This window comes from Phyllostomus discolor, chromosome 5 (genome assembly GCF_004126475.2).
Source record: "Phyllostomus discolor isolate MPI-MPIP mPhyDis1 chromosome 5, mPhyDis1.pri.v3, whole genome shotgun sequence".
Classification (NCBI taxonomy): domain Eukaryota; kingdom Metazoa; phylum Chordata; class Mammalia; order Chiroptera; family Phyllostomidae; genus Phyllostomus; species Phyllostomus discolor.
Window position 1 is genome coordinate 107,302,669 of NC_040907.2, and position 12,767 is coordinate 107,315,435.

Here is a 12,767-nt window from a genome sequence, read left to right on the forward strand (position 1 = left end):
TTAACAATGGCTGGACTTTTTCTGGACGGACCTCATATGTGATAAGAGCAAACCCACATTATGTGGATCCTGAAACTTCCTAACCCTTCCATTCCCCATGGAACATTCTTAACCCTTATCTTTTTGAACAATGCCTTTTCCATATCCTAATCACACAAATCATACATTTGGAGCTTCTTTTTAGGCTCTGATTGAAAAGCATTTGGTTTCTATTTGGAGGAATTTCCATTCTAGTTCTGTGATTATTGTGGCTGTGTAGCCAGTCTTGCAGCTTGGAATGATCATTTGGCCATGCTGGCTGAGGGAACCTGTGTGCACAGGTATCTGTGAACCTGCAATAAGAATGCTAGCTTTTTTAAAATATCACTTCCTAAGTCTTCATAAATTCCCATCTTATATCATTTCACCACAACCCTGGAAGTGGATAGTGCTGATATCAACATCCACATTTTACAGATTAGTAAACTCAAGGTTATACAGGTGAAATAACATCCCAAAAGTCCATGGTTAAGTTATAGGTAGAGCTGGGTTCATATTTTAGGCATCCTACCTCTGAGTCTGGTGCTTTTCCCTCCACTCCATTCTTGCTGTGCATGTTTGTGCAGGCTTAAATGGAGATATCTAAATCTACACCCAGCTTTCTATCAACCTTACCATAAACACACTGTGAAGATTCTCTGCCCTTCACCCCCACCCCATGGTGGTATACCACACACTAGAGATTTAATGTTACTTCTTCCCCTTTCTCTTTTGGTCCCTGTATCTAAAGACATTCACCACTGCTGCTAACACATCTCAAATAAAGGCAAATAAATTGTTGACCCAGATCACAGAATTTATACCGAAATTTTAATAGCATTTCTGGGTAGAAACAATGGCCAACACCATCTTTCTTGGCATTACTTTTTATTGAATACAGACTTATGGTCTTTAAATAATTTGAATATAGTGTTTTTAATATACAGTTCTTTAGTCATATATATATTTCTTTAAAGCACAAAACTATAACTTAGAATGGACTCGCTATAAATGCTCGTGTACCTATCACCATAAATCTGACACTATTTTATAAAAATAGAACTCAAATAACTATATATTTTGGCAACATAGCAGTATTGTAAGGTGGCCACATACATTTTTATTATGCAGCACTATCCCCAAATGACTGTCTCAAGTCTCATTTTCCATCTCTTTGGGGCAGTCTCCTTTATTAGGGTCCCCACAGAGATGCCCATGGCCATGGCTCAGTGTCGCTTTTCCATAAAGAGTCTGTGCACCCACCTGTGCATGGAGGGAGAAGACCAGCTTCCATTCCCTTCCTCTAAGAGAGGAGGTATCCCTCCTGCCACACATCACCATCAAACTTCTCAAAGCCCTTACAATGCATGGTTAATATCTGAACATACAGAGTCAGTTTCCTTTCCCTATACTCATAAAATGGCAGATGTGAGTTTGGTTCTGTCAAATTGGTATAAAATGTTTGAAATAAAGACCACTCGCATGGTGCCCACTGGGGAAACAACATCCTGACAGTGGGCGCCAATGCCCATCTGTTTGAGCAAGGCCTTTACATATGTAAGGCAATCCTCACAGCCTCACAAGGTTGGGACATTCTTGTCCCCATTTGATGAGTCTCTTGGCCAAAGTCAGTAGGGCTCCCTGATCCCAAATCCAGAGCTCTCTACCTGCCCAGAAATTCCTGGAGTGAAACCAGAAAAGAACTCAGATCTGCACTATGGTCATTGGGTGAGGAGGACAGACAAGTGGCTTTGGGTCAACTTATATCAGGTGGACAGCAGTTCCCAGACATTCTCGAGACTCTTGGGCTGCCACTTCCCAAGGAGCACAGGAAGATAGATGTCTGAGAGCCAGAGCAAGGACCTACAGACCAATGACTTTGATGGTCAGTGCTGGAATCTCCAGGGTTATTCAATAGAAGTCCACAATCTAAAACCAGGGTCTCAGGGAATTGACTGCTTGGGACTGCGTGTATTTTTGAAGAGCTAAGGAAATGTCAAAATGCCTGCTCCCATCTCTACCCCACCTGCTTCAAAACAGGTCAAAGGCAGACAGCATACAGAATGACCCAATAAAGGGACAGGTGCAGCGTCCCTGGACCAGGGTGGAGTGCTCAGAATGTCACAGAACACAGCAGGATGGGTGGGGGTGGGGCAGGAATGGGGATGACTTTTTCAGGATTCCCCCACTCCCACCCAGGAACCCGAAGTGATGAGAGCTGAACTCTGCAGTTCCTCTGGTCAGAAAGAGGCAGCCTTGGCTATGTGCTATTTGGTTTTTCTGGCTGCTTTCCTACTCCTTTGTCCTTTAGGTTTCCCATAAAAACATGCCCCAGTGGGAAGATCTCTTCTATGATCAAAGCCTCTCAGGACAAGTCCAACTATGGCTCTGTGGACTGTCTGCCCTCCATCAGGGTTGGCTCTGGATGTGGCTGTACTCCCTCCTGGCCAGCTATTCTGCAGCCCCTAAGGCCATAGGAGAGTCCTGCTCTGGGCTCCTCCATGTAGGTTTAAGTTCTAATCCCTGGACAACATCCCTCACATAAAGACACACACCCATCTGTCCAAGGATGTCCTACTTGGGCCACTGAGATCATTTCCTGAAATTAACATCACAACAGTATTCTTAAAGGCATCTCTTAAAGGTAAATAAAACAAATCAACAACAACAGAAAACTCTCAATGCAACCCTCTCTCCTCTCCTCTAAAAGGCAGGTCACCTATGGGCACTTTTTTGTGTGAAAGGGAGTAAGAAAGCAGCCAGAAAAACAGAAGTGGCAGGTTCCTTGGGGAAGTATGCTGGTCCTCCCTCCATCTCCACTGCTTGCCCTGGGCTACACTGTTTATTCAACAGGGATTGTCCCTGAGGCCCCTGGGGAAGCAGGGAGCAGCAAGTACTCCAGAGCAATGACAGACAAGTTTTTTTCCCTTTCCAGTATAGCCAGATCAGATTTTATGAGTTCAATTGAAAGCTGTCCCTGGGAAGTGAAAGGTGTAATGCATTTGTGGGTCCAGGTCACTATATATTAAATTAACTTGGGTTCTGTGTGTATAGGTGAGTAAGAGCTTACAGAACTGTATGGTTCAGCACAAGCCACTTTGAATGATTAGACTGTTTGAATCTAAAAACGAATCCCCCTACTCCTCCCCAAAAGAAAAGAGGTAATGACTTAGAGTTAGACTGTTTCCTCATGATTCATTAGGTACATTGCACTTAATAAGGTGATTAATTCTTCTGTTGGCCAAAAATGGGACCTAGACATTCTAGGTCCTCTCGGGGAAGCAAATACCAACATTAAGCTTCCAAGGTGGTGAAGGGAAGTCAGTGTGCATTTCCCCAATTCACCCCAGCCACTTTTGAACCAGGCTGGTCTGATTTTCTTATCACTAGTTTTATCAGTGCACAGGCCAGAAGGCAGCTCTACAACCAATGACAGTTTCATGCCTAATGAGAGACAGTTTCTTCCAGACATTCAACTTTGTGTGATGTCCCCCTTTGGTCTGTGTGTTTGGCCCTGGGGACAGAGGAGCTGCAGAAAGCTAGGGTGAGGGTTGAAAGCAGGGGTTCAGCAGGGTCTGGCAGCTGCAGAATGCTGGATTTGGGGAGGTGATATGCAGTGGTAGGAGTCAAGGTTGGTGGCACTGGCTGGGCCTTGTTGCCTTTTCTTTTGTCACCAGTGGCTTGCCTGCAGCAGACTGAGGCAGACTGCAGAGGTCTTTCATTTCAGTCAGGCTTTCTTCTACAGCTTTTGCAAACTTGGGAGAAGAGGTTTCTTTGCAGCTGTGGAAGCTTGAGATGCAGAAAAGAATGCTTTCAGGCTGGGGGTTGTAGCAGGCACCATACCCTTCGGGCACGACTGGCCCATAGCAGCAAAACATCTCCATGGCTGTGGGTACCTGCAGGAGAGGACAGATCTGGAGCTGATTGTTCTGAAATGCAACGTGTGAGCCTGCCAGAATGAAATATGTTCTAACAATCTGGGGGCCTCAATGGAGTATTTGCTTCTCTGACTATTTTCCACCTGGGCATTTGACTGAATTAACCAAATCAACTGACTGCTTCAGCATAGATGGCCACACCCAGAGTCATAATGACAAACCCATCTAACTGCATGATATGAGGAGAAGAAGGTCATAAGCCGTTCCCTGGTGTGAAATCTGCTCTTCTTGTGGAGTCAGAAGCTCCCAAATTCAACTGCTGCTGGGTCTCAGCTGAGTCTCTCCTTCACCTGGGGGCCATTTGAGGCACTGAGGCAATCAGAGTAATTTAGTAAATGGCACCCTGGTGACACCCAATGGTTCAATGTCTTTCCAGAGGGAGTAATTTATGAACTGGAGGAAATCTGGCCTGTCTCCTCTGTCAATTTCCCCCATATCCTTAATTACTGTCAGCATTGCCTGACTGGTCTGATTTTTTTCCCCACAGTCTGGTCATGCACAATTACCAGGCACAGGGTATTTTGAAGTTTGCCATCAATTGGAGTTTTAGTTATATACCTGATATGTTTTGAATTCAGAGCACCGATATTTTGTAATCCAGATCACAAACCCAGAAAATTGTTTCTGAAGGCATTTAAGTCTTAAATGTTCATTTCCAGTTGAAACAAAGAACCCCAAACCACTGCACTCCAATTAATTTTATTAGCTGGTCTTAGGGAGAAAATAGAACACATTTTGGGTCAGGTGCAGGGTAGGTTTGTTTTAAACCCATAGGTTTCTGGCACTGTGTACTCAGGCCTTCAGAAATGACACTGGTTGTTTCAATGGGGCAGAACAAACCACTAGTCTTGCTAATAGAGTCACCTCATTGTCAGATAAATTTGCTATGCAACAGCCAAAGGCCATAAAGCCATTCCAAAGCACTTTTTGCCCATGGATGGTTTCCTGAAGAATTTATGTTGTGTTCTGCCCCCATTTAGTCATGTTTGTGAGCTCACTGCAGTAATAAGAAAATCAAATTACTGAGAGGACTTTTATCCTCAAACACAACTTTATGAGTTCCTTTTATTGCCAATGTCCAGCCTTTCACAGATGAGGTGGAGTTTAGGAAACTGACATATTGGGGCAGCGAGGGAGTGGTACTTCCTTTCCTAAACTGCTGCCTTTCTCTAATAGATTTCATTCTATCTTTGTGACAGCAGGCCTCCAACAGAACAAGCCTGTGGGGTTGGTTAGGAGATGCTGGGCTGGCAGCCAATCACCTACTGTTGGTCACTGGACCCTTATAATGGCTGTGGCCTGCTTGGAGGACCCTGTCATACCAGGCACTGGGCTGGGCTTTCTACCTACATCAATGCATATAGTTGAGTCAGGACTTCATTCTAGGCCTGTCAGGCTTCAGAGGTAACATTGAAAGAGAGTAAGCGTAATGGTTAGGACACCAGGATGGGTGCTTTCCTGTCCTGTCCACCTCTACTAAGGTCATGTTTGTGATTACTCCCACTTAGAAGATGAAAACCAGTTCTCTGGCTATTTAGGTCATTTTGCAGGTTACAGAGCTCATGAGATGTAGATACAGGACTTTCTGAAATCCAACCAGTGGGCTATATTCACTGAGCTCTACAGAAAGCCCACTGGTTACACTAAGTGGCTTCTTAGGTGATGGTCGCAGTAGGGCTACATGTACCTGGCTGGTGGAGAGGACAAATTGATTGCTCATCAAATATGTTTCATCCATGAATATCTCAGGTAGCTCCTTGCACATTTCTCGGGCCAGCTCCCGCAATCCCAGCAGGTGGTTGTCAATAGCCATCCCTGTTATGGCCTAGGCAGTAAGGAACAAAGAATAGTAAATGAGATGTGGGCTCCTTATACCTCCTGTCTTCCTTTCCAGTTTACAGTGCTAATGGTGACTCCATTGACCATAGTTTCTCAGTGCTTGCTGCAAACAGTGTGCATGGGAGGGAGCCCAGAACTGACCACTTTAACATGTGGCTCTGCTCCTTAGGCCCTTGTGCATTTGTTATGTGCACAGGATGAGTCCAGATCTGGCTTCATTCTAATATGAGTCCCTCCCATGGTCACTACTGATGTGTACCATGTATGACCACTTAGTGCTATAAGTGAAAGGAGCAGAGTTGCTGAGCCATCCTCAGAACCTTCTCAGATAGTGGAGTCTGGGGAGGACAAGTGCTGGGCCCAGGGACTGCCAAGCCCTACACAAACATGGTGAGGGGTGCCCTAGGCTGCCACTGGGCAGACTCTCACCATAACCAACACTTGATCCTCCAGCCAGAGCCCTAGGAATGAGGATAGAGGGTGTTAAATCTGTTCCTGAATCTTGGCTGCTATTTCATGGGCTCAAAATCTAAGAAATCATTTTCAGACAGAAAGTAGACATCTTAGCAGAGGTCCAGCTGATATTTTTAAGGAAAAATCTCTTTAAATGGAGAAAGGTTTTTTTCCTTCTTATTACAAGCTATCATCAAAGGATAAGATAATAGCAATGGGAGCTCCAGAATCTCTGTGTAGGAGGCACTCAGTGTGGTGGTGTGGCTGAAAGTGGGGCCATGGGTCAGGGCACATATTCTATATGTTTCCCACTTTAGGCTGCATGTATAGGACACATTGCTGGTTTTGCTTGGATTACATGTTTATTTGGGACAATTTTGGGGGGGGCTGATGCAGGCATGGGGTCCACCTCTGGCCTACAGTGATAACCTCTGGGTCACCCTCAGGGAAGTTGTAACTGTTGTGGAGTGCCCTCCCCAACTGTTAAAGCCCCATATATGAGGAAACCTCCCATCACAGTGAACTTTGCTCAGATTTACAAAGCACATTTGGAGATTTTGACAGCTATTGTCTTTCAGTTGGGAACGAATGCATAAAGATGGCTCAGATGCCCTAGTCTCTCTAAATGCACCCAATTATAGGCTGGAAAGGCATGTTATACAACCACAGCTGACTTTATTATTATTATTTTTCAATGTTCACCTGAGGACATTTTTAAAAGAGAGAGAGAAACATCAGTGTGAGAGGGAAACATTGATTGGTTGCCTCTCTTGGCCTCACAACCTGGGATCAAACCTGCAACCCTGGTATATGCCCTGACTGGGAATCAAACCTACAGCCTTTCAGTGTACAGGATGATGCTACAGCTGACTGAGCCACATCAGTGAGGGCAACCATAGCTCTCTTTAGCCTTGCCTCATTAGGACAAGGGAAGAACTGAGACCATCTATGAAGTAGAGTTCACTTCTAATTTCTCTGGTTAACTCTGTTTAATTGCTGATTTCTGTGGATCTGTAAAAGAAGCCAACCCACCCCTGTTTTCACCCTCTCTGAACTGACAATGTGACAACTTGCATTGGTTTAACAGATTGCTTGGATTAGAACCATGAGTAGTAATAAGTAAAATGACACATCATCAATCTTAATTGAATGCCTACTATGTGCCTGATGTTGCTGCGCACTGGAAAGGCAACAGAGAACAAAGAAGTCCTAGATCAACCCTCACTGGAGCCTTGTGTGTGGTGGGAGGCAGATATTAAGCAACCATTCACATAAACTTGTGATCAAAACTGAGGTAAGTGCTATGAAGGAAACCATATGGTGCTGTGGAAAAATGTGATAGGGGTCTGGACAATATTTGCTCCTTCACTGTAATTTCCTTTCTTTACCACCACTACCAAATATATTTGCTAGATATTTGCAGGTTTCCTTGATCCTTTCCCTTGTCCCTTACCCTTCATGGCCAACCAAGCACCAGATTTACTTATAAAGCATCGTCATAGCTCTCCTCTCCCCATACTCTATCTATTTTTTTAGATAGAGTCAACTTAAAACAGTTAACACAAAATAACCCTGTGGCAATGCTTTGGAGAATAGTTTTCTAAATTTTTTTCCTAAACATTTAATTATCAAAGTTATCTATTTATATAGTTTAAAAACCCAAATAAACCAAAGGCTTATGTTGCCTTGTCAGCAATGATTCCCACTCCACAGAGACAACCACCCAGAACACTTTCAACTTTTACTTTCTTACTTCTAAATAACATGCTTTGATAATCATTACTGTATTTTTTGTTTTACCTATAATCTTATGATAGAAGATGAACTTTGACTCTTTGGTACCACTGCTCCCCCAAGACACTTGCACTCTCCCACCTTCCCAATAGTTACATTTTAACTCTTTGTTGCTTGATCAACATTCAGTGTTTACATGATTATAATTATGCAGTTATTCACAGATGAGTCCTTAGTGTATTGTGATTAGATTTCCTTTCTTACTCAACTTTTTTTGTTTTCCCTAGAATTGACAACTTTTAAATTATGATTTTCCCCACCTTCTGAGCTTTCTATATATCTATAACTAGTTGATTCCTAAATGCTCAGCCAGAAGTATAAAACTTCTCTCAGTTAAAATATATCTGAAAATTATCAGGTTCATTTCTCTTCTCAATTCTTGCTCTTCTATGGACTGCTGAACAGCTGTCAACTTGGAATCTCCCTTTACTATCATCATCCTCTTTCTCTACTTCTTGTATTGATCTTCTTATTTTTGGATCCTCTAACTTTTATTTTTCTTTTTTGTTTTATTCTTACTTTAGTGGTCTACATCCTCCAATAGCTTTACAAGAAACAGAGCCTAATAAGTAAAAATTTTGAAATCTTATCTGTCTGAAAATATCCTTATTCTTTTTTCAAACTTGGTGATAGTTTGGCTGGGTATGGAATATGTGTTAAAAATTATGTATCCTTTAGAATTTGAAAGCATTGCTCCATCATATTCCACCTTCCAGTGATGCTGTTGAGAAGTCCAATTACATTTCCACCATATTTTCCCTGAGATATTTTTATTTATTGAAAAAGAAATAAAATTTTATTTTTATTTATGAATGCAATAATATCACTTATCTTTCAGAAGATTTCATTTATAGTTTTAATGAGTCCTGTTTCCTGCATTGTTTTCATTCAATTTGTGTTTTAAGTTACTTTTAAAATTACACAAAATTGTTTGTACTGGTTTTAATCTTTTGTGTTAGCAGCCCTCCTCAATGTATGATGATTTATGGCCATCCATTTATACTTAAGAATAAAGCACTGATAATATGAGTAGAAGAGTGAGAATATGTTTGTCAGTTGGTGGACTTTCCTGTGAAGTGAGCTAGCTGGGTTTTTCATTGGGACCCCCACTGTCAGTATCTGTGTCTCTATTCTCTTAGCCAGATCAGTTTTACCACATAGAAACCCTTTAATCTTCTTGGGGAGAGGTGGTAATAAAAGTGGTTAGCAGTGTACCTGGAGCTGAATGGCTGGAGGGTTTATTATTAGGTAAGCCAACGTTGATTAATCCTCCATTTTGAGGAAAATATCCACTCCCTCAGATGTACCTGGTGTCCCCAAATGTAGAGTACTTCTTCGACCTCTCCAGAAGCTAAGCTTCTAGTTTACCCCTGGGGAAGGGGAAGGTACTAGCCTGGCTGTGTGGGGTGGTGGAGGGGAACTGGAAGTCTGTTTCTTAGATAAATCTACCAATCCTCTTCAGCAGCACATGAACCCCTACTTTTTTTAAAGTATATTTTATTGATTATGCTATTACAATTGTCCATTTTTTCTCACCTTTATTCCCCTCTCCACCATGCACCCTGCCTCCCACCAGCATTTTCCCCACCTTAGCTCATGTACATGGGTCGTACATATATGTTCCTTGGCTTCTCCATTTCCTATACTATATCTTACCCTGTCTATTTTGTACCTATTATTTATGCTTCTTATTCCCTGCACCTTTTCCCCTATTCTCTCCCCACTCCCTCTCTTTGACAACCCTCCATGTGATCTACATTTCTGTGATACTGTTCCTGCTCTAGTTGTTTGCTTGTTGTTGTTTTTTTTTTTAGGTTCAGTTGTTGATAGTTGTTTGTTGTCATTTCACAGTTCATAGTTTTGATCTTTTTCTTTTTCTTAGAGAGTTCCCTTTAACATTTCATATAATAAAGGCTGGGTGATGATGAACTCCTTTAACTTGACCTTATCTGGGAAACACTTTATCTGACTTTCAATTCAAAGTGATAGCTTTGTGGGGTAGACTAATTTTGGATGGGGGTCCTTGCCTTTCTTGACCTCAAATACTTCTTTCCAGCCCCTTCTTGCCTGCAAGGTTTCTTTTGAGAAATCAGCTGATAGACTAATGGGAACTCCTTTGTAGGTAGCTGTTTCCCTTTCTCTTGCTGCTTTTAAGAGTCTCTCCTTATCTTTAATCTTGGGTAATGTGATTTTGACCTGCCTTTGTGTGTGCTTCCTTGGGTCCAACTTCTTTGGGACTCTCTGAGCTTCCTGGACTTTCTGGAAGTCTATTTCCTTTGCCAGACAGGGAAGGTTCTCCATTATTTTTTCAAATAAGTTTTCAGTTTCTTGCTCTTCCTCTTTTCCTTCTGGTACCCCTATGATTTAGATGTTGGAACATTTAAAGTTGTCCCAGAGTTTCCTCAGCCTTTTCTCACTTTTTTGAATTCTTGTTTCTTCATTCTGTTCTGGATGAAAGTTTATTTCTTCCTTCTGCTCCAAATGGTTGATTTGAGTTCTGGTTTCCTTCCCTTCACTGTCGGTTCCCTGCATATTTTTCTTTATTTCACTTTGCATAGCCTTCACCTTTTCCTCTATTTTGTGACCATACTCAACCATCTCTGTGAACATCTTGATTACTAGTGCTTTCAAGTCTGCATCTGATAGGTTGGTTATCTCTTTGCTGCTTAGTTGTTTTTCTGGAGTTTTGATCTGTCCTTTCATTTGGGCCGTATCTCTTTGTCTCAGCACACCTGATACATTATAAGGGGTGGAGCCTTAGATATTCACCTGGGCAGGACAGCCCATATCACTGCATTGTGACACTGTATGTGTGGGAAAGGTCAGAGGGAACAATGCCACTTTCTCAGCTCTCCACTGGCTTTTAGTGACTCCCTCTGCTGTCCAGAAGCAAATTGGGCCCTTCTGGTGCTGATTCCCAGGTGGATGAGCTTGTGTACATCCTAGGACCCTATGGGTCTCTCCAATGAACTCTTCTATGAGGCTGGGAGTTTCTCCCACTGCTGCAATCCCCACAACTTTTTACAGCCAGAGGTTTTGAAGTTTTCTTTTCCCACACTGGAACTTTGGGTTGGACGGTCTTTCTCCCCAGTTGTTCCTCCCAGTTTATCTGCACACAAATGTGAGACCACCAGCTACCACCTTTCCCATATAGTCCTCCAACTGCCACTTTGCCAAGCATCCTCTCCACCCCTGCTGCCCATCTCTACCCACCCCCTACCAGTCCGTATGAATATTTCTTCTTTACTTCCTTGGTTGTTGGGCTTCCATACAGTTTGATTTTATGGCAGTTCTTGTTGTTTTTTATTTTTAAATTTGTTGTTGTCCTTGTTTTTCTTTTGCAAGGCAGCAAAGTGTATCAACCTATGTGTCCATCTTGGCCAGGTGTACCCCTACATGTGGTGGGACCCTCCAATGTCTGAGGTCCTGCAATATAGTTCATTAGCCTTCTGAACCTCTCTCATGATTTGCTTGGGTTTTAGCTTCCTCAGATCTGCTAAATTAGTTGTCACCTATTTTACTTTTCAGCTCTGAAACTTTGCTGTCACCTCCGTTTCTATTCTCTTTTTCCTAGTGTATTTGTGACTTAAGAAATTTCTTTGCTGGCCCGGCTTGTGTGGCTCAGTTGGTTGGAGAGTCATCTCATAACTGAAAGGTTTTGGGTTCAATCTGTAGTCCATGTGTGTACAATTACCAGTCCAGGCACACATGGAAAGCAACCAATTGATGCTTCTCTCTTGCATCAATATTTCTCTCTCTCTCTCTCTCTCTCTCCTCCCCCCACCCTTTCTCTCTCTCTCTTCCTTTCTCTCTAAAAGCAACAAAAAATGTCCTCAGGTTAGGATAGAAAAATTTTGAAATCCCTTTGCTGGTATCTGTGACCATTTTAGAGGGAGTGACAGCTAACCCTTGTGTTCAAGCCACCATATTTAATCAAGAGTTTGTGCTTCTTCTTCAGCCTCCATCCCTGGTCTACTTCAGTCCTTATACAAGGTCTTTCTAAATATATATAGGTTCTTGTACATAATCAGTATTGCTATGTCTTGGCAGACCACTCCTTCTACCTGGTCATCAGAGTAGCTTTGTGACAGGAAAATCCAAAGTCATGACCTCTCTTGCTCCTCTGTTTGTTTGTATGTTTATTTATTTATTTATTTATTTACTTACTTACTTACTTACTTACTTACTTACTTTTTAGACAGAGGGGAAGGGAAGGAGGAAGAGATGGAAAGAAACATTAATGTGTGGTTGCCTCTCGTGCCCCCTCTACTGGGGACCTGGCCCACAACCCAGGTATGTGCCCTGACTGGGAATCAAACCAGTGACCCTTTGGTTCACAGACCCACACTCAATCCACTGAACCACACCAACCAGGGTTCTCCTCTGCTCTTTGCACATACCAAACTACTTGCTTTTCCTCCAATGTCTCTCAAGACTTTTTGCACATGCTGTTGCCTTCTGGAGCCATCCTTTGCTTCTATGTCTGTTACAAGTACTTCCTCATCCTTCATGTCTCATTAAGCACCATTTCCTCCATGATGTCATCTTAGCTTTCCCAAGCAGAAGAGTGAGCAGTTTCTCCATGCTCCCTGCTACTTCCTGAGGGCTCCTTTCATGTGGGATTGGATTTATCATTTAAGGGTCTCTCCTAACTACAGAGTAAACTCCCAATGATGGGGCTTATTGACTACATTGTTTATTTCCTAACTCTTAGCAGTTTATCTG

The 12,767-nt window shown here is 42.6% G+C and overlaps 1 protein-coding gene across 2 annotated transcripts in view; it reads right to left on the reverse strand.

Annotated features, from left to right (window-relative positions):
- Positions 1–2,324: 2,324 nt before the first annotated feature.
- CHAT (choline O-acetyltransferase) overlaps positions 2,325–12,767 on the reverse strand; it is a 74,123-nt gene continuing 63,680 nt past the window's right edge. For both annotated transcript variants that reach the window (XM_028513200.2, XM_036026696.1), the window contains 2 exons: positions 5,644–5,781; positions 2,325–3,914 (listed from right to left, as the gene is read on the reverse strand). In XM_028513200.2, coding sequence (XP_028369001.1) covers positions 3,645–3,914; positions 5,644–5,781 — 408 coding nt within the window. In that variant the 3' untranslated portion in view covers positions 2,325–3,644. The remainder of the gene's footprint in view (positions 3,915–5,643; positions 5,782–12,767) is intronic.